We start from the raw sequence: 22504 nt of genomic DNA, 5'->3' as shown, positions 1-22504 counted from the left end.
TTCCACCAGCTTCAAACGGTGAAGATGCTTCTCTGTTCTCACGTAATCATAATTATCAATCAACTTCTCAAACTGTTTCAGAGACTTCTGCACACTAGCAGCTGCATGGTGTCTACTGCGTGGACGCTGCGTGGAAGAAAAAGCTGCATGGTACGAGCTGCATGGTGTGTATTGCATGGACCCTGCATAGAAGTAGAAGCTGCACGGTGTCTACTGCATGGACGTCGTTTGGTAGAGGCTGCATGGTACAAGCTGTATGATGTCTACTGCATGGACGTCGTATGGTAGAAGCCGCATGGTACAAGCTGCATGGTGTCCACTGCATAGACGCTGCATGGAGGTAGAAGCCGCATGGTACAAGCTGCATGGTGTCCACTGCATGGACGCTGCATGGAGGTAGAAGCTGCATGGTACAAGCTGCATGGTGTCCACTGCATGAATGCTGCATAGTACAAGACGCATGGTGTCCACTGCATGGACGCTGCATGGAGGTAGAAGCTGCATGGTACAAGCTGCATGGTGTCCACTGCATGAATGCTGCATAGTACAAGACGCATGGTGTCCACTGCATGGATGCTGCATGGTACAAGTTGCATGGATGCTGCATGGAAGTAGAAGCTGCATGCTACAAGCTGCATGGTGTCTACTGCATGGATGCTGCATGGTACAAGCTGCATGATGTCTACTGCATGGACGCTACACGGCAGAAGCTGCATGGTGCAAGCTGCATGGTGTCCACTGCATAGACGTTGTATGGTAGAAGCTCAATTGACGAGGCATGGTGGCAGCCGCATGGCGGAAGTTGCATGGACACTGTGTGGTAAAAGCTGCATGGTGGCAGTGAGCCGCTGGGATGGGAGCGTTCGGGTGTGACAGCAGGGTCTGATCTTATCGTCGGGTGCAGGATTTCACCTCCTCAGCATCCTCATCAAGGATTCAGTCAATAGTGACACAGGGGCCAAGGCGGGGGGGGGGGGGCATTAAACTGCCATCCCACTCAGACCCGAAGCCACAAGGACAAAGAGACGCTGCACGGCTTCTAGAACCTTCTGCAACATGCAATAATGTTAAATAAGAGATTATGGGTCCATTCACACAAGTCAATGTGTCAAAGTCTATGTGAGGAACCAGCAGAACAACCTCAGAGATCTTCATTACTACTGCTACCACCATCAGTTAACTACTGCTTTTATTATTCAAAGTCAATGTCAAACAGTTTTATTATCTAATGCACAGTATAACACAGGGTCATTCTGAACAGTGAAGTTCTTGTGACAGGGCAAGCGGCAACTACGTAGAAGGCATTGAAAGAAGATATTCAATTGATAAAAAGAGTCAGCAAATGAGGGCAAGAACAGCAAAAATACACCAAGAATAGCAAAACAAAACGATAATAAAACACGAGCAGCAGTTCCATGGAATGTACAAATGGGAAAATATACTATGTATCCTGATAGTTGAAGACAGTGGGATATTATGACTGGACAATAAGAATATAAATATTAAATATAATAAAGTCGTGGTGTGACGATGAATATGTACATTAGACTGGGTTATTTACAATGAATAGTGTATGGATAAATTAATGGATAAAAGCTGTTTGTGAGTCTGGTGGTCTGTGCCAGAATGCTCCGGTAATGTCTACCAGACGGCAGCAACGTGAACAGCCTGGGTGGCTGTAGTCTTTTCTGATTTTCCATGCTTTCCTAAGGTATTGTGTGTGGTAGATGATGCCTTGCATCGAGGGGAGATGGCAGACGATGATGCTAGGTAGACGTGGTAGACCACTCTTATTAAAATGTGATATATGGTTACAAATTTCACAGCACAGCTGACCCCGCCCTGGTCCTTCACTCTGCCCCTTAAGAGGTCAAACGGACAGAACCCTCCTCTCACCTCTGGGTAAAAGCCTCGACATGTGGCTTTATAAAAGGGTGCAGTTTAAAAAAAGTATCTTTATACTGTATTAATATGGGGTCTTAAAATGAAAATTAGAATTAAATAAGAATTAAATTAAAATTCTATTTTAAAAAGATTAAAAACTGAAGCCTATATACAGTATGTATGACTAAGAGGGTTTGAAGACGTGAGCAAACAGAGTTCTCCATCACATCTCAGTTGTTCTTCCGAAATGATTTTATTTAAATAAAATATTAATGATTTTTCTGTTATTCTTTTAGGTTATATTTGTTGTTTATCATCACGTTTAGTGCAAAATGTCATTTTGTATTGTGTACAGTTAACTGTCTATCTGTCTATATCATTAAAAAGAAAGAAAAACACAACAGGAAACTGAAATTAAATGGCGATGATGCACCGATTCAGATGTTATCACACACACGCTGACCTTGTCAAGGTCAATGACAGATGCACACAGCGCTAACCCTGAAGACTAAGCCATCGGCACAACGCTGCTCAGAAGCAGATAGAGTAATAATAAGTTAAGTTAAGTCATTGCCTGGCTGCGAACATGGAAGCGAAAAACCAAACTCTACTTGGCTCAATGGAACTACAAAGAACGCCCAGATGGATTGATGGTGATAGGTTTATGTGAAATGAAAAAATAACTCATATTTGTGAAAATTTCCTCAGACATTGATATTAAACAATATGTTGACTTCTAAAGCCACCTGTTATAATGTCTCTTCAATGCTCTAATCATTTGCCACAATAATAAAATGTCTTTGAATTGAAAAATCTTCATTTGGGAGCTTTTCCCAGCAAATATTCATATATGCGATTATTTGTGATTAATTCGATTAATTTATTACAGATCAGGTAAGTCATTTGATTACATTTTTTAATTGTTTGACAGCCCTAGTAATAAAATAAATAATGATAATAATAAAATATGAATCATGATAGTCATAATCAAATATAAATGATGCTAATAATAACAACAACTAACAAATATAAATAATAATAATAATAATAATAATAATAATAATAATAAAAAGGGGGAAAGCTAAATGCATTCAATAAAAAAATAAAATATACTCAAAAGTTTAAAGTTTAGGGTTTAGGGAGATATTGAAGGATCATGGTATTTCCTCAGAATTATTTCTCTCAAATCATTCCTCTTGAACTACGACAGGCAATTCTCAAATAATTCTCAAATCATTCCAGAATAATCCTCACAGTAGTATAGGGATTATATAGAAACTGTTTGTTTTTGTTCCCATGGCAGAGTGGGTTAGTATCTGATAAAATGTAATTGGAATTACAAGATCGAATGATGGAAAATGGATCCTGTAATCAGCACAGGCTGAACTAGAAAAAAAACTGTTAAATTTTTCATCACATGATTACTTCTCAACATTTATTTTAGTTTTTTGTTTCCCCTTTATCTTTTGAATTATTCTGAAACCTTATACAGAATTCTGATGCAGTTTTTATTCAGAAAATTCAGTTATTATTCAGAATGGATTCACTGACCTGGTGGCCACAGAGGGAACTGCAACACCATTCTGCACAGAAGTCAGTAATCTGTATTTCCAGTCTTTAGTTTGGTATTTTTTTTACTGGAACCCAAGACCCAAGCAAAAAAATTAGTTAGTTGGTTGGTTGGTTGGTTAGTTAGTTAGTGCACCTGCAGCAGGAGCTCGGACGCAGGCTTGACCTGTTGCTGGAATAGTACGCTGAGCGTCTGGTTCTGCTGCTCCAGGTCGAACACCCGAGTCCGGAGCTTCAGACACTCCTCCCTCAGGTCCTGGAGAACAGAGCCACAGCTTGTCAGAACCACGCTACCAACATATATTCAGGGCTGGGTGAGAAAAAAACAATACTCTTATATCAATTCCACTGTAATATACTGTAAGATACTTTGTTTGGATGTTACGCAACCATTTTGGATTAAATTCTACCAGAGTCAGAACTGAATTGAAATATTTCATTTTTGTATTAGACTGAAATTGTTAAGTTAAATATTTTTGTAATGCATGTAAGATGGTAAAAAAACCCAGCCCCATTGACATTTATTGAAAATATAATGTAATATCTGAAAATATACATGTAAATATATGGAAGGACTCAAATATTTGGTAATACATGTTAATACATTGTAATTAGATTGAAAGATACCAAAACGTACACTGAATATTAACTATTTTCTACAACAATATATTTTTGGGAAATATGTGTTTATGCCTGTATTCATAGTGCCAAAAGCGACAATAATTTATTGCAAACATATTGTTAATTATATTTGCACTATTTTCAACATATGTACATATTTCAACATGTGTATATATTTCAACATATTGCTATCAGTAATATGTGTAAATACATGCTGAACAAATTGTAAAAACTGCTTTGTTTTTCCCAAAAAAATGAAAATCCTTGAATGTCAGTAAATCATTGTTGCAAACATGAATTTATGAGAAGATAAGAGTCTTTTCAAACCTTTTGGGTTAGCAGCGCCTGAACAACTTGGTTGGCAACCTAGAACAACACAACATAAAATATTAATATTGGATGTTTTCTGGCCTGAATTGACCCTTTCAGGCCTCCGTAGATGCCTGCTCTGCTCACACTCCTCCACTACCTCCTTTCTCTTTCTGTGAAATGAACTCAGTGAAACAAGAGACCATGGAATAAACTGCAACACAGAGCAGAGGAAAACTAATAGTAAAGTAATTCACTGAGGAACACACCACAGGTCGGAAAATAAAATCCAGGAAAAATAAAATCCAGACTTAAGTTCAAGTTCAAGTTCAAGTTCAAGAGATTATTTGTCACATACATATACATACGGTCATACATATATGCAGTGAAATGTCATGACACCTGTATGGCACATTAAGGACAGATTTTAATTCAACTAACAGCTTAATTTGAACATAATGTGAATCAAAAATCTTAAAGATAGTCCAAAAAATATGGAAAAATGTATCCTTAGTTATTACAGTAAGCCCCTTTTACACATGTTCCTGAAATGTTCAGACCTCGTAACATTTCCTGGAAATTGCAGCTACGGCTGTGTTGTAATTGGAAAAACAAGCATGTGAAGTAGGGGTGGAGCAGAGCCTAATACGGTATCTGGAGACAAGTCTTTATATTCTTAAATTTAAGAATATAAAGAGGTAGAACGGGTGGAGAAAGTTCCTTCTCCTGAGGCAGAATGTGTAGGACAGGTTGAAAATGATCACATTGATTTAATAACATTTGATTCAGGTCATTGTGTCTGGGGACGAGGGGTCCATAGTGGTCACCCCTCCTTCTTTTCCCCGGGATTTTACCCGTATTTTACTCTTCTTTCCCGCAGTCCCAGTTTATAGGTAAATATCCTGTAATTTTAACCCTTCTAGAAAAAAAAATGAAAAAGATTGGCGACCCCACCGATCTCCACGAGATCCCCTTCACTGACTGCTGTGCGACCAATAACAACAATGTGTTTTTATTTTAGATGTATTTATTGAAATTGAATGAAACAAAAAAACAATGTGCGTAACAAGGACACTGCTCCTTCAGACTTTCCAGGGACACTAAGCTGCATGTGTAGTGAAATCACTAGGGGTGGCGGGAAGATTATCCCAGTAATTTACCGGGAACTATGTGTGAAAGAGGCTTAAGTCTCATGACCTACCTCTACTTTCTAGTAGAATTGTTTGAATGGTAGAATAGAAAATATTTTTGTGCAATTGTGGCTCATTAAGCCTTTAATCTGCCTGTTTTAAGCATTTCATCTTAAATGAATTCATAAAGAAATCAGTTTGCGATATATTATTTATTTTCATCACTGCAAGTACCCATGGTGCTCTATGACTGGGTGAAATTTAAACTATTTGGATCAACATTGAAGGTGTTTTAAGAAGATCCTCAGCTCATTGGGGTATTGATCGCTGGATGTGGAGTGGAAGCAGCATCTGAACCGTGTTGTGACGGCAGCGGGGTCTCCAGCCGCAGCTTCACACCTACAGACCTTCCAGCAGGGGCTCATGTTCCCACACATTGATCGCTCATTAATACGGCGTGAAAACCACCGTCTCTGGTGTTTATCGAGTGGAGACGGATGGAGTGGATCTGCAGGACCGAGTGGACCTGCAGGAGTGTCTCAAGTACCAGGACCAACATGTTGACAAGATATTTAGCCTCAAAATCTTAGTTTTACCAAAAACAATGTGACAGAAAAATCTTCTACCATTGGGCGAGTGTGATATTTGCACCTATTTCCTGGGGCGCTGTTGACACCGTGCGCCGACGGGCTATCTCCCAATTAGGAGCCTTTCTGTGTGGAGTTTGCATGTTCTCCCCGTGCTCACATGGGGTTTCCTCCACCTAACATCAGGAAGGACCCCCACCAAAAAAAAAAACATGCACATATCATTGTCTGACCAGCGATGGACAAATGGAACCAGGTCCCTGGGCGCGTCGTCGAATGCTGCCCACTGCTCCTTGCTGCCTCCCAGGAGGAAGGACAAGCCAGGATGGGTTAAACGCAGAGGCCTCATTTCACCGGCCACCATCCAAAGCGTGTGCTTGCGTGTGTGTGTGTGTGTGTGTGTGTGTGTGTGTGTGTGTATGCATGTGCTGTAATGTAGTGTGTCGTGTGGCGATTAAAGATTCTTCTTCTTCCAGCAACTGGCTCAGTGATCGGCCTTATTTTGAGATAAAGTCCCTGATTTAAGAAGTTTTCTTCAAGCAGGTGAAGCATTGAATTGGAAACCAGTGATAATATTTTGATAAATTGGTTCCTAGTTTTAGTGCAAAATGATTTGACGGTGCAATTCTTAAAATTGGACAATAAACAAGCAAGAGCAACTACCTAATATATATAGGGTATATACGTATATATATACCTGTTATAATGCTCATACAAAACGTAGCCGCACCACCTCCCCAACGGAGCGGATAAGACGGGGCAGTGGTGCGCCCAGCAGCCGCACCTCGGCCGGCACACGCCCGTCCTCACTTTCATAGCGCCACGGGGCTTGTTTCACCCTCTGACCCGCGCATCGAGCTGGTCTGCCATCTGGTACCTACCAGATGGCAAGGCTGAAGCGGCAAGGTCTGTGCAAGGGCCGCTGTAATCTAGGTGTACATTATATTTGCGTTTGTCACATGGACTGTTATTGAAACGTGACCGATAAGGTTCAAATTTGTCAGGTAAAATTTATTCTTTTCAGACACTGGACCGAGTTTTACAACAACTACACTCTACAACAACTACACTCAGAAACTGTAAGAGCGCCAAATCCCAAATACCAAAAGTTACATAGTGCTGCTTTAACCTTTGTAGCAGAGGAGTCAGATTGCGATGTCTTTTGTAAAGTTCTTGGATTCCACAAACACGTCTCGATCAAAATGTAATAGTATCTTTAAACTAATGATAGAAATGTTGCAATAATTAGAATGTGTGCTTCCATCAGCCGAGTTGAGGAGAATTAACAGTTCACCTGAATTTTTATTTTCCGAACTATAATGTCCTTCAATAGCTCTTCTGCAAGAGGCAGACATGTTACTACAGGTTTTATTCGAAGCGACTGTTATTGTGGAATAAAAGCGGCACTTGGGATTTTCTCAATTTCAAGGAAAATTTTTGGGGTTTCGGGATTTTCAGATAACATATTTGAGAATTTCAGGGAAAACCCAGAAAATGAATCAGGAGGTAACAGCGGACTTGACTAAGATAAGATAACATTTTATTAATCGCCAGGGGAAATTCAGAAAAAAGATACATTCGCGCAACAAGCGAAAAAAACACCATTGATTGGTCGTTTAAAAGCTTGGCAGAGAGTCCGAGATCCTATTACGCAGATAAGTGAGGATGAGCAGATTTGAATCATAAAGTCAACTTCTGGTCCCATATAAAGTATATAATATCATTATTATTTTGACCACAGACAGACGAGATGAACTGCAGTAAAACAAACTTTAGATAGATCAGTGTTTGGTTCTGAGCTGAAGGCTCCAGCGGATCACAACAAGATCATTAGGAGAAGAGAAGAAGAGATGAAAAGAAGAGAGGAGGAGGTGGAGGAGGAGGGGTGGAGAGACACTAATACCACCAGGATGGAAAAGAACAAACTGATCTTTATTTTTCTCTCTTTCTCTCCAGGAATCAAACTTAATGACCGAGTAGATAAAGTGACCACAATAATATTGATAGATGAAAAGATTGATATAGACAGACATTATTATGTCTGTCTATATCTATCTATCTTTCTATCTATCTATCTAGCTATACACTGTATATATCTATCGTTCTATTGAATCTGTCCATCTGTCTGTCTGTTTATCTGACTGTCTCTGTTTATCTGTCTACCTCTCTATCCATCTATCTATGTATCCCTTCCGTACTGTAACTCCTTCCTTTGACCATCTTATTCTCTTCCGCTATCTCTTTCTGCATCTTTCATTCTCTCTCAAAGGGCCTCATGGTAAACATATGTTTACATTGCCATCTCTCTCCCCTTTTTCCCTCTCTCCCTCTCCATCTCTCTCGCCCCTGGTCTGACCCGCTTGACCTCCACCTCAAACGCTCCTCTCTTCCTCCGTCAGCTCTCATTCTGTTCCCCCTCTTCCTGGCTTAGGCAGCTTGTCTCCTCTGGACAGACCCTCTGTGTCACCGTGCGTGCGTTGGTGTTTGTTGTTGTTGTTGTTTTCAAGTGGCTCATTGAAGCTCCTAAACACCCGCAGGGGTGGGAGGGGTAGACAGGGAGCTGGATAAATTGAAAGATCATTGGATGGAGCGATGGGCGGGTGGATAGATGGGGGGAAAGGTGTTTGGGTGGATGGTATGTTGGATGGATGGAGTGATGGATGGGGACATGAATGGAGAAATGGGTGGATGGGTAGATAGATGGATGGAGTGATGGACCAACAGATGGATAGATGAATAGATAGATGTGAGATGGGTGGACAGATGGATGGATGGAGAGATCGATGGATGGAATGATGGATGATGAATGGATGATATAGATGGAAAGATGAATGATGATGTCTTTTCTGAAAGACGGCGGTTTGGAGAAATGGTTTTCAACGTGGGGTTCAGGAAACCCCAGGGGTCCTTCCAGAGGTACGAGGGGGTCCCCAGAAAAATTACAATAGTTGAACTTCACCATTGTTTGATTTCCAAGATGTTGGCACCGTTAGAGAATGTCCAGTACTCACTGTGGGTCATAGTCTCACGCTAGTCTCCCTAGAGTAGGGACCCTAAATCAGATATAACTAAAGAAATCCGATCACATTGGATGAAGAAACAAAATCTGATCAAATGAATCAAAATGAGGCTCCTGAATGTGGAGAATCTTGGAGAATCACTGGTTTCGGGAACATTTAAAAAGCAGCAGTGTGTCCTCACCTCGTCCAGGCAGCGTTCGTATTGCTCCCTCTGAATCTTGTTCTCTGACGCCAAGACCGAGTTATCCTCCTACAGGTTGGGGAAAAAAGAGTGAAATAAGTCAGCTTTGTCTCTGGCCACAGTTTGACACAGCTTAACAGTGAATAACGAGGTTGTAACAATTGGGCTGGACGTTGCTGAGATGCAAGGTGAACATCCCAAAGGCCAGGTGTCAGCAGCGAGTCCCAGCAAGCCGATAAAGCGTTGTGGGAAAGGTCAGGGCAGGAGCGGAAGTTATGATGCTGAACTTTGCAGCGAAGGGGAGACATTTGGAGTGTCGGCCCGATACTTCCTGCTTCACCTTTTAGACGCCGGCCTATTGATCTGCGTCAGGCTCCAATTTGAGGCGGCGAGCCAATGCGCGGCAATGTGTAGCTGTCGGCTCCGCTCCAGACCCCCCCCGTGCCCTTTAGGAGGGAGCTGGGGAACCCTTGATTAAAACGGCGGGAATGTGATTAGAGCCCAAAATGTTTCTGTGGAGGAACCTGAGTGGAAACACAGTGAGCTAATCAGGACAGGGTCTGGGATGCAGGGGGCGCTAATGGGTTTACTGCACTGGTTCAGAAGGTCTACTCCACTACAACTACAGTCGTACCTTGACTTACGAGTTTAATTCGTTCCGTGACAGAGCTTGAAATTCAAACTGCTCGTATAGCAAATCAATTTTCCCCATTGAAATGAATTGAAATGCCCTTAATCCGTTCCAGCCCCCCAAAAAAACACCCCAATTTTTTTTTGTTACGTGTTTTTAAATAAGAAAAATGTATTTATAAATAACAAATATTGTATAAAAACATAATAAAACATAGTAAAAGAGAATGTGTAGATCTTTTGCCTTCTCGCAGATGATAACCTCCGTCACGCTATCTCTTGCGAGCTGCTTCTCCGTCAACCACACCAACAGCAGATTCTCCATCTTTTCATGGACAGCGGTCCGCAGCTTTGAGATTATTTTAACGCCCTTGGCTGGCGTAATACCCTTTATCGTCTCCTTCTGCTTCAGTATTGTACATATGGTAGAAGTACTACGCTCGTACTGGCTCGCCGATTCCATCACACGCACACCTCGCTCATGTTTTTCTTTGATTTCGTGGTTTACGTCAATGGACATCATCCGCTTCTTCTTCTCAGCACTTACTTTTTTCAGACCCATGGTTGGAAAAAAAAAATTGGCAAAATAACTGCACAAAAAGCACAAATCGCGAGCACAAAACACAAAAGAGATGCTTCCACGCTCGGGTAACCACGTGAAGTGAAGGAGTGAGACGCGGGATGCCGGCCGCATTCGCTCGCCACGCCCACCAGCGGCGGCACCTGAAGCTTGCTCCTCTTAACTCAAATTTTTGCTCGCAAATCAATACAAAAAAACGACGGCTCGTAACTCAGAAAACTCGTATGTTAGTGCACTCGTAACTCAAGGTACCACTGTACTTCTACTACTTACCATCTACTCTAGTCCTGCCTGTGATGGGGTATTTATTCACTTTCTGTTCCAGGACCAATTGACTGATAATGATTCTATATGATTATTATCCGCATTTTAATATTACAATTATTTTTATATGTAACATGTTTTTAACAGTTTTTCTTGTTTTCAGATGCACACTGCAATCATCAATACCTTGACTGAAGTCCAACTTCCTTGTTGGACTCGTTGTAATAATGTTAAACTGTTTAATAGTTTTTGCTCAATGCCTGGTTGCCTGACGCCACATTTTCATTTTCACATTTTCAGATACAGTGGTGTACCATGCTTAGTGGTACGTGGTTGAAAATGGGACAACCATACAGAATAAATTGACAATGGCCCAAATCACTTCCCTGGGGAAAAAAGTTTTGGGGTTGGTGTACTTTCAACCAAAAAATGCCAGTGTTGAAAGTCGTAGTATTTGGTCATGGTTGAATTGTTCCTCGGTATGATTCATGGTTATAGCCGTCTCCAGATCTGTTTGGAGGAACAGTCTGCCTGTTTGGAGGAGCAGTCTGCCTGTTTGGAGGAGCAGTCTGCCTGTTTGGAGGAGCAGTCCGTCGGTCTGCTATCGCAGCTCTACAAATACTGTTGAACAAATGCTAATATTGATCCGCCATCATTGCTAGATGGATTTCGAGCTGCCGGGCTTCGTATTGCAGAGTGAAAACATCTCTCACAGCAGACAGGAAAACACATAGCCAGAGAATATCCACTTTCTTCCACAAGTCATCATCGATGGAAAGTAGGATTTTATGGCGGTCTGGTTATTAAGCCATTGATCTGGTTGTCATGTACACCCACACAGTAGGACCCTAGATTTTCAGAAACACTAGATTTATGTAGTGTCTGACTCCCCTGACGGGCTTGGTGGGTTTCTCTTTACATTAACTTAAAACCGACTTATATAAAATGTATAACCCGTTTAAAATGGGGGGGTTTAGATAAGGGTTTACTGAAGTAAAAGTATAATAGCCCTGAGGAAGCAGTACTCTCGTTTTCGTAAACATCCTCCATTCAACATGCCAATCTCTCGGGTTGACTCACTCCCAATGATCTAAAACTTTCAAGTTTTCCTTTAAAGTGCTCGAAAATAAATGGACTCCAATATTATGAGCCAAGGTTCCTCATAAAATTTTCAGTGTCCATATTTCTGTTTTGTTATCGATGCTTCCCTGGCATGGTTCCTCTCGGAGCCCGGCCAACTATAGCACCCTGCAGGACAGACCGGTCGGAACAAAACCCGTCCAACCTCAAAAACCGGAATCCTCCCACTCCCTGCTGTCCTACCAAAGCGGTCATAAATGTCTTAATTTATGACCGCTGGATACTGTGGCTGTGGGATTGTGGACGATGTTGATATAAGTGCATAGACTAATGGTAGGGTCACAACTCCGGCGACAGGGCGCTGCAAAAGCGAGAGGCTGCAATGCACTCAGCTCAGCCTCATCCAGCTGCAGGGGCGGAGCAGCGACCGGCGACGAGCTGACAGTTTCACGGCGACAAGGAAAGTTGAGAAGGTTTCAACTTTATGCAAATGAGCACCACAGAGCGCCGGGCGACAGCCAATAGGAGGGAAGATATGCTCTCAATGGCGCTGCTCCTTGGAAAATGGATGCTCGGAATACTGCATTGTTCTTATTATTTTAAATTAAAAACGTCACTTAAACTATCGATTAAAATACGGACGGATGGCAAGATCCTCTACGTAGTTTTTTTCAAGGGGATATTTATTTTGCGAGGTAAACAACCTACACTGTTTTAATAAAAAAATAAGTAGGCAGGGCCCATCTATCTTTATAAAGTATATTAAATATGGAAAAGGAGAGAGTGTTTGGCGCACACACAACAGCCAGTGGATTTTGAGCCCCCACTAACGCCAGAAGCCCAGTCACCAGCGGTGTGACCATAATGGCGACGAGACAAGAACTGCTCGGCTTCACAGTGCAGCCCCGTTGCCGGCGGTGTGACCCTAGCATAAGTCCATCACATTCAGAAAAACATGGACATCACAACATGCTGCAGTTTGAAGCCTCAGAGGAGCGTTTATGAAGCCTGAGACGTTGGAAATTTTGCAACTGGTGCTTGTGTTGTAGAGGGCCAACCCTTATAGGTCTATGGGGGGAATATCAGTAAATATATGACTTCAAATATCCTTTACACAGCTCTGCTATCTGCCAAAACAGAGCACAGGGGGATACATTAACATAAAGGAAAGCAGCTTAGTATCGTCACAAAGAGATTGGGTTAGAAAAAGCTATCGACGCTGCATTTTTATGGCCGCAACTCTCTGGTCCCACGGAACTGCATGGAACACAGCACGGTTTCAGAGAGTTCCTCTGGTGATGGAGGTGTTAAGCATCCTGCCGAATCAGACCATACCAGAACACCTCCAGCCTGGGGGGGAAAATGACCACAATTAACAACACCACCCTGGTGGTTAAGAGCTTGGCTGAAAAGCTATATTCATCGACTCTTGCTTTATTTTGCACCAACATGGCTGAAATACATGAACAGTTACATTCTCACATAATTCATCTGTTATAGCTGAATTAACCAGGTATTTTTAAATTACTGACACGTTTGTGTTAAACCCTCGTTTAACTAAAATGAATCGTTTTTAACTGTTGTATTGTTTAACCTAAACTTTATTTCTCGATAATTGGGAGTCAACCCCAGTCATCGGCATAAAAATAACTTGAATTGATCCAGTTTTGAGACAACAGACTCAGCTAACTTCCACATTAAGGGACGATCACGGCCGTGGAAGAACCTGATTGCCATTGCAATCGCCCTGATGGATGTTCCCTTCCTCCGTTCCTTCGTACACTACAATCATCCTCCTCTGAGTCCCGGCTGGAGGCTGCGGCGTACACGTGTCGGCTATGTTGATGAGAAATATCGTCTGGAACGGCGCTTGAACGAGCGCCTAAAACGAGACACAGCGCAGTGATGTACTACCTCCACTTTGCTCGTGCTGCTTTTGCCACTTGGAGCATCCATCACCTGCAAGGCGGGATACTATTAACTAGCGAATCACTTTTGATAAAGCCATTTTGAAACACTGCGTTTAGCTAATACTCATGTTTATGTCTCTGACTGATTACCGGGCGCTTCCCTGTAGATAGTGTGCCCGGGCATCCAGGTAGGTTCTTGGTACTGTTCTAAAAGCGATGTGGTTAATTTTCTACTCAGTTTCTCTGTATACAGTATTATTGGATGCAGCAGCGTGGTGCATGATGGGTGCGGAGTGGCGTGGTGCGATATGCAGTTCTGTATTAGTGTTAAGTAGAGAGAACCACAAATTGATGCCAATGAATGTATCCACAACAGCCAGGCCTAACAGGAAGCTGTGGCCTTGTGTAAATTTGGATGTAAAGGGCTGAGAAGAACTTTAAAAATGTGAACTATTTTAACACTTCATTTAAATAAATATTAATTTACATCTGAAGAAATACTTGGTCAGGGCCCAAATTTCCAGACGGCCTCCTGTTCAATTTAATCTGACCCTGAGTGCAGACTAAATTTGGCGTCTCAGATTAAATACAAAACAAAATTTAGCAACTTCATTGCCCATTTAATCCAAAAAGGTTTTCGGAAACATATTTTAGTAGACTAAGCAAAGGGGTGTGTATTTTGTATTTCCTGCTCAACTTGTGTGTGCGTGTGTCCAATCAGTTTGTGGAATAGGAAATATCAGATCTATCACGTTACTTCCCCATAATATACAGTAATCGAAACAATTTATTACCGGTTCGGACTTCAACTGTCAGTCCCCCACAAAGCCATGCACCTTGAACAATGGCATACAAAAATGGCTCTATTAAATGTCAGGTCACTAACTAATAACACATTTTTAGTTAATGACCTTATAAGTATTAAGTAGCTGGACAGAAATGGCACAGTTGCACTCATTGAGACAGCACCTCCTAACTTCAATTTCATCCAAGCCACGAGAGCAGATAAGAGAGGCGGTGGCAGAGCTGCTGTCTTCTCTGATAGTTATAGCTGCAAGGAAATCCCCCTCGGGGAATTCACGTCTTTTGAATACCTTGCAATACCTCTATAAACTGCAGTGCTCGGATTTTAATCATTACTGTCTATCGGCCACCAAAATCTAAATGTGGCTTTCTTGATTAATTCTCTGAGCGACTGTCCAAGGTCTCCACTGATTATGATTGTGAAATTACCTCATGTGATTTTAATATTCATGTTGACAATCAAACAGACCCAGATGCTCAACACTTCATTAGCCTATTGGAGGCATTTGACCTCACTCAGCATGTTTCTGCACCCACCCACAATAAGGGGCATACTCTAGACTTGGTCATATTAAAGGACTTAATATCACCGTAACCTGTGTCATGGATGTTGCTATTTCAGATCACTGTTGCATATTTTTTGATGTGTTTGCTTTTCCTGTACAACCCGAACAATTAAAAAACACATCATGAACAATAATACCATTGAACCATTTAAGAGAACTGTGAATGAGTTACCACTGTTCATGGCATCATCAACTGAGGATCCTGTGAACAACTTAAACTCAAAAATACAAAATATCACTGATAACATTGCACCTGTTAAAACTAAAGACATAGAAAAACAAAAAGCCCCCCTGGAGAAATGGAGCGGTTGTTAGGCAGCTTAAGAGAGAGTGTCACCAGGCAGAACAAAAATGGAGAAAGACAAAAGGTTCACCATGAAATTTACAAGGATAGACTCCATCAAGAGGAATAGGAATTAAACAGATCAGTCTTTGTTCTCTAAAATCATAAATTAAACACAATACAAATGAAACTGGAAAGTTCTCTTCTCCACTGTTGATCAACTTGTTAATCCATCATCTACAACCCCATCAGAGATGCTCTCCACTGAAAAATGTGAAGAATTCGCTAAATTTTTTCATAACAAGCTAAGCTTCATCAATTTTTCGGCGTGCTCACGCTACTCGTGGGACTGGTTGCGGAAGAACTTGGCAAAGTTGTGCAATGCCACGTCATAGCTATCAGACAGAATATTATTGTCTCAACATCCAGAAATGAACCAACTCTCCAGTTCTCCAATACTATGACTGCTGCCAAGTCTCACTTTGTCCCTTTAGACATAAAAAAAATTGATGATATTGTTGATCAGCTCATGTCCTCCAGCTGCTGCTTGGACCCTCTCCCTACCACATTTTTTAAACTGTTTCTAACTGCCGAGCACATGAGGTATTCGAAATTTTAAAAGGCTCTCTTTAATCAAGTATATTTCCTAAAGAATTTAAAACAGCTGTCATTAAACCAAACCTGAAGAAGAGCAATCTTGATGCAACAGTTATTGCTAAATATAGGCCAATCTCCAACCTGCCATTCCTCAGAGAAATACTTGGAAAAAAGTTTACCTTCAGCTTAACTATCTAACCTCAAACAGCCTTTTAGACACTTATTAATTCTGGTTTTCGACCTGACTATAGCAGAAACAGCACTTATTAAAGTTGTGAATGATCTGCATATAAACACTGATTCTAAAAAACGATCTGTTCTTCAGCTCCTGGATCTCAGTGCTGCCTTTCACACTGTTGACCATCATATTTTATTAGAGAGATTACAAAAATGGGTCGGCCTATATGGCCCGGTTCTAAACTGGTTCAGAACCTACCTACAGGACAGGCAGTTTGTGTCCATTGGAGATTTTGTCTCGAACAAAGTGGATATTACATGTGGAGTGCCCCAAGCTTCGATTGTGGGCCCATTATCGTTTAATCTCTATAAGCTCCCACTTACACACACTGTATTATAAAGAAACACTAAATAAATTACCATAATTATGCAGGTGATTCACAACTATACATATCCCTATCTCCGGATAACCTACACAAACACTCCCTCACTCAGTGTTTTAATGATATCAATATATGGATGTCACAACTTTTTTACAACTGAACAAAGAAAAAACAGAAATACTCATCTTTGGTGCAAAGAAAATTGCAGAAAATTGCAACTCATCTCAGTTCTCTGTCTCTGGAGAGCAAAAATGAAGCCAGAAATCTGGGTGTAATCATAGACAGCAATCTAAATTTTAAGAGCCATATCAATCACATCACAAAATCAATGCTATCATCTAAAAAGTATTTCAAAATTAAGAGGCTTCCTGTAAAAAGCAGAAAGATGAATCCATGCATTCATAACAAGTAGATTAGACTACTGTAATGGCCTATTCACCAGCCTCCCGAAATGAGCTTTGCAGCGGCTACTGTTAAATCCAAAATGCAGCTCCACATGTTCTCACTGGGACTAAACAAAAAGTTTGAACACATTACACCTGTTCTTGTATCTTTGTATTGGCTCCCCGTTAAAACTAGGATTGATTTTAAGATTCTGCTACTTGTATATAAAGCTCTCAATGTCCTTGCACCTCAGTATATAAAATAAATGCTCATTACATACGAGCCAGCAAGAATTCTTAGGTCCACAGGCAGTGGTGTTTTAACCATCCCTCTTACCAACTGTGTGTGTGTGTGTGTGTGTGTGTGTGTGTGTGTGTGTGTGTGTGTGTGTGTGTGTGTGTGTGTGTGTGTGTGTGTGTGCGCGTTCTGTATGCTGTGAGATTTGTTTATTCTGCACTGACTGTTCTTATGGTTGCAGAGAAATGTTATATATTTTCTTTGATTGTATTACTCTGTAAAGCACATTATGTTGCCCTGGTATGAAATGCGCTTTATAAATAAAGTTTGACTTGACTTGACTATCATCTTAGGGGATTCGTTTGAGGGTCTTGTAAGTTACTATGGACCATCAACATTCAGTGAGGACGTCAGAAGGCAGTTGTCTTTATTTTGTATAATTACCTTCGGAGATTACTTCCTGTTGGGGATTTGTTGAACACAATCACCATGTGTTGTTTTGCAATGTTGGCATAAATAAAAAGAGCAGTTGAAAGTGTTTTCATTTCTCTGAATGTTTTCTCTCACAATCTGCCTATCACAAGGATAGACCAAGAAAGAGAGAGAATCTGTTTAGAGATATATTTCTGGAAAGATGAAACAAGCCCACTTCAGGTCCACCTCAGCCAGCCACAGGGGCCTCTTAGCAAGCCCAGGGCCATGATTTGTCTGAGCCTTAGTGCTTTAATTGCCGAGGAGATCTGAGAGTACAAGTGTGCGATGGTTTACAGTCGAAAACAATCAACAGCGACGCCTCCTATTGGCTGCCTGGCGGCGCGGAGCCGGTGTCCCCAAGCTCGGATAAAAACAAAGCAGTCCGGAGTGGCGCCCCGGGTAGCCACGCTACGCTTCCTGAATTGGTTCTGCTCTCCAAACAAGGGACACCAGAGAGTTTGATGAGCAGACGTTCCTTAAGAGCGTGGAAGGAAGGGATATAATGGAAATGGAAGAAGAGGAAAGAAGGAGGAGAAGGAAACCAAGTGGCAGGAAGTAAAGGGAGGAAGAGGGAGGTAAATGAAGTACAAGAAGAAAACCAGGGCTACGCTCCAATTCACAGGGTCCCTACGAAGGGTCCCTACACCCTGCCTGACACAGTGCACTGCCAAGTGAACAGAAGCCCAAATACTCCATACACAAATATTACAGTGCGTGGCGCTATGCACCTCAATTTCCTTGGAATCCTGCAATAAAAGATTTGCATTCGGTAGCGGGTAAAATGTCTCTGAAGTGACCATCAGATGAACACTTCAGATTTGTTCCCTTTGCAGTCCACTTCAAAGTGGAATTGGTTGCCCACTACGGTTGTAGAAGGAGGGATGAAAACATCCCCTCTGAAGTGCACTTCAAAGTGCACTACATGACGAATGAAAATGCTTCCTACTTCCTAGGTAGGAAGAAGGAGAAGGAGGAGGAAGAGGGCGAGGGGGAAGTAGAAGACGTAGACAAACAAGAGAAAGAACGGCAGGCAGTAAAGGAAGATGAGCAAGTAAAAAGAAGCAAACAACTAAACAAAGGAAAGAAGATTCACCTCCAAGGCCTTGAGACGTTCTAGAAGCAGCTTGGTACTGCCCTTGTCCTCCTCTGATTGGCCGCCGTCCTTGTCGGTGTTCCCCCGAGGCTCCGCCTCCAGCTCTGATTGGCTGGCTGGAAGGGAGGATTCACGCTGCTTCTGCACCTCCTCCGACAGCTTATCCTGATGGACACACAGGAGAGGGTTAAAGAAGGAGAGAAAGATAGAAAAGAAGAATGAAAGAAAGCTAATGTGCTGCAGTTTTAGAAAATTGGCATCTTGATGTCTATCCTAGCCTCGCAGACCTTGCGCATTGCGAAGACGAAGACGATCGAAGACGACCGCGCAGCCATAGCATCAGTTTTAGCAGAAATAGATGTTATAACAGCAATAAAACAGATACAAAAGTGTGCACTGTTGGATTTCATCAGCGGAAAAGTAAAATATCCATACTTTTGTGATTAAATAATGTCAAAATAAAACCAACTAAAAGATGTTCTCATAGCTTGTGCTGATGCAGCGCACTGTGATAGCATCTCGTGTTTGGTTAATCTGATTGGCTGAAGGTGTTAGGTGTCAAGGCGTGGATTCAAATCAAAAACTCGCTGTGGAAGGCCAGTCTCTCTTGTGATAGGGACTGTGAAGAACGACTGGTGAAAGAACGACTGGTGAAACCAGGTTATATTTTTCCCAGATTCAGACCAGAAGGTTGACACCAGTTTCATCGCTGTGTGTCCAATACCGGGATATTGACAGGCTGCATGCTAACTGTGTTAGCATGTTACAAGGCTGTAGATGGGTTCAACTAGCCTAGCTACTGGGGAATTTCCCCCAAAACTGGAGTATCCCTTTAATGGTGAGCTTTAACTTTGAAAATACCCCTGTTAAAATCTGTTTCAGATCACAGCACAGTATCAAACACTTGACATTATGTCCTTAAAGTTTCATTCTTCTTTTTATCGGCAGGAAAACAGGTTATATTTCGAGAGAGAGGGAAATGGAGAGAAAAAGAGATGGCAAAGGATGGCAACCAAGACACATGAAAGATACAAGAAGAAGGAGAAGAAGAAGAACAAGAATGCAAAGAGAGATGACCAGAGAGAAAAGAGAAAGGGAATGGGGGGGGTGAGTGAGAAAATAGAGAGAAGTCCAAGAAAGAGAAAGATAGAGAGAGAAGAGAAGGATAGTCAGCACATCCCACAGGCTGAAGGGAATGGATGGATAGGGATGGATGAATGGACAATGGTGGAGTGATGGAGGGGTGGAGTTGGAAGCTTGAAAATATCCCCAAATCCCTAATCATGTTTCACTTGTTTTCTGAAGAGGGTCCGTGACCTTAAGGACTCCCGTCTCATCCTAAAACCCCCTTCTCTCTCTCTCTCCCTCCCCTTCTCTCTCTCTCCCTCCCCTTCTCTCTCTTCTTCTTCTGCTGCTTCTCTACCTTTGTCTCTGTTTCCCTATTTCTTTCTTTCCCTCTTCTTGTCCTGCCTCTCCTCTCCTCTCCTCTCCTCTCGTCTGTCCAGAATGTCTAGAATTTCTTGTTTACTTGCAGAGGTGGAAAATCCAGGTTCACAAAGTCAAATACCACTCCAGGATTTAGAGTCCACTATGTGGATTTTGTGATTAGCATCAACCTAACGGATGTCTGGAAACTGAACGCGGAAATAGGACATTTAGAACCTGGACTTTTCCACTTCTGTTTATTTGTGTTGTTCATTATTTCTATCACTAGCTACTGTACTGTCCATCAGCAAACTGGGAAGATTAAATATTTCAGTACTGTGCGATCTGAAAAGAAAGGATGTTTCTCAAAAAGTTGAAATCATGTCGGAAACCAAAGATAGGGATGCGAGAAGGTTGAACCAACTCTCAACAATAACCTTTGGCCAGTTGCCCTGGGAAAGCAGAGTTGAGCCCTTGTCAACCATCTTGTGAGGTCTGGTTACCTCAATTTATTTATCTATTGCTCTCACGGAAGTGCTTGGGATATTTTTTTTTATAACCTAACCCTGCTTTAAACTTCTCCACAACTTTATCCCTGACCTGTCTGTTGTGTTCCTTGGGCTTCATGATGCTGTTTGTTCACTAATGTTCTCTAACAAACCTCTGAGGCCTTCACAGAACAGCTGAATTTATACTGAGATTAGATTACCCACAGGTAGACTCTATTTACTAATTAGGTGACTTCTGAAGGCAATTGTTTGCACTGGATTTTATTTAGGGGTATCAGAGTAAAGGGGGCTGAATACTTTTGCACGCCACACTTTTCCGTTTTTTATTCGTAAAAAGATTTGGACACCATGTGTCATTTTCCTTCCACTCCACATAAAATCCCAATAAAATACATTGACGTATGTGGTTGTAACGTGACAAAATGTGGAAAAGTTCAAGGGGTATAAAAACTTTTGCAAGCCACTGTATATATATATATATATATATATATATATATATATATATATATAAATGGACGTAATATTTCGAAATTTATGTTGGTATTGAAATATAAAGCTCAAACAAAAATGACAATGATCAGGATATTTTACGACACAACTCATTTTGCTGGGGACCCCCTGGAACCTCTTGTAGAACCTGCTCGGGCAGGGGTCGGCAACCTTCAGCATTAAAAGAGCCATTTGGGCGTGATTCCCACCAAATAAAACCCACCTGAGGCCGCAAAACCTATTTGACCGCCATAATGAAGATAACACCGGATATACAGTATAGTTTTATTACACTTATGCTATGTACTGCATATAAGAACTGTAGTTTGTTGCACTTGTGAAATAAAAGAACTACAAACTGATAGACTGTCATTTTTCTTCTTTGCTTGACACAGTAAAACACTCAATTCTTTTGAACTTAAAAAAAAATTAATACTGGGAGGTATCATTTCTCTTTGAAATCAAATACAAAATGCAGGTCCTTCACTTATTTGTGGATTTGAAAAAAAGAAATATTCACTTTAATTATAAGGGGCAAAAAAATGTTAGTTTATGTTTTATCAAGACTTAAGTCTATTTCAGTGCTGTCATCCGCAACTATTTCCTCAGTCGTGTGCCGCAGTCAACCGTCGACCTGAATATGAAACACAACTACATCAGTTCAGGGTCCCATATAAATATCTATATTTGCAAAATGAAAAGCTCGTTTCTCACACCTGCTTAATGCGATTTCTGCCCCTGAGCTTCACTGCAGAGCTTCTCCATATCCGGGCTGCATGATGTAGCTTTGAGCTTCACACATGACTGTTAGCTGTCATCAGTGAGTCGCGACCGATTTTTGCTTTTTATGAAGTTCATGGTGGAAAACACTTGCTCGCACAAGTACGTTGATCCAAAGATGGACAGGACCCCAAATGCGTACTTGTTCATGTTCAAATAGGTGTCGAGAATGGCATTCCATGTCTCGATTCCACTCCGCATTCCATGAAACGTACTTTAACGTTCTATTTCCCTCAGAAACTTTTCTTTTTTTGGATGTTTCCATGGTTAGCTTACGGGGGTTCGAGAGCTCTAAATAAGTCACCAGCCTGTCGGCAACAGGTGACGCATACAAGGTGCGACGCATATTTTGATCGACAAAATATTAAAACACGTTTTATTTCAATGTTACAAGATCACCAAAATCTCCAGAATCATAACTATTACATTGAAAAAAATAACTAAATAGAATAACATTTATTTAAATTAAATATCCATTATTTATTCACACTATTTTCTCAAAGAGCACAGGGAGCCACGGCAGAGGGATGAAAGAGCC

The 22504-nt window shown here is 41.5% G+C and overlaps 1 protein-coding gene across 1 annotated transcript in view; it reads right to left on the bottom strand.

The window, feature by feature from the left end:
- Window positions 1-22504, bottom strand: part of LOC307246232 (nck-associated protein 5-like) — a gene marked incomplete at its 5' end in the record, with an annotated part of 177029 nt that overhangs the window by 39344 nt on the left and 115181 nt on the right. Inside the window, 4 exons of the mRNA XM_080022094.1 lie at window positions 3590-3709; window positions 4402-4440; window positions 9302-9370; window positions 18764-18928. Coding sequence (XP_079878220.1) covers window positions 3590-3709; window positions 4402-4440; window positions 9302-9370; window positions 18764-18928 — 393 coding nt within the window. The remainder of the gene's footprint in view (window positions 1-3589; window positions 3710-4401; window positions 4441-9301; window positions 9371-18763; window positions 18929-22504) is intronic.

Source organism: Zeus faber (assembly GCF_960531495.2).
Source record: "Zeus faber genome assembly, chromosome: 2".
Lineage (NCBI taxonomy): Eukaryota > Metazoa > Chordata > Actinopteri > Zeiformes > Zeidae > Zeus > Zeus faber.
This window is presented reverse-complemented; position numbering and strand designations above follow the sequence as displayed.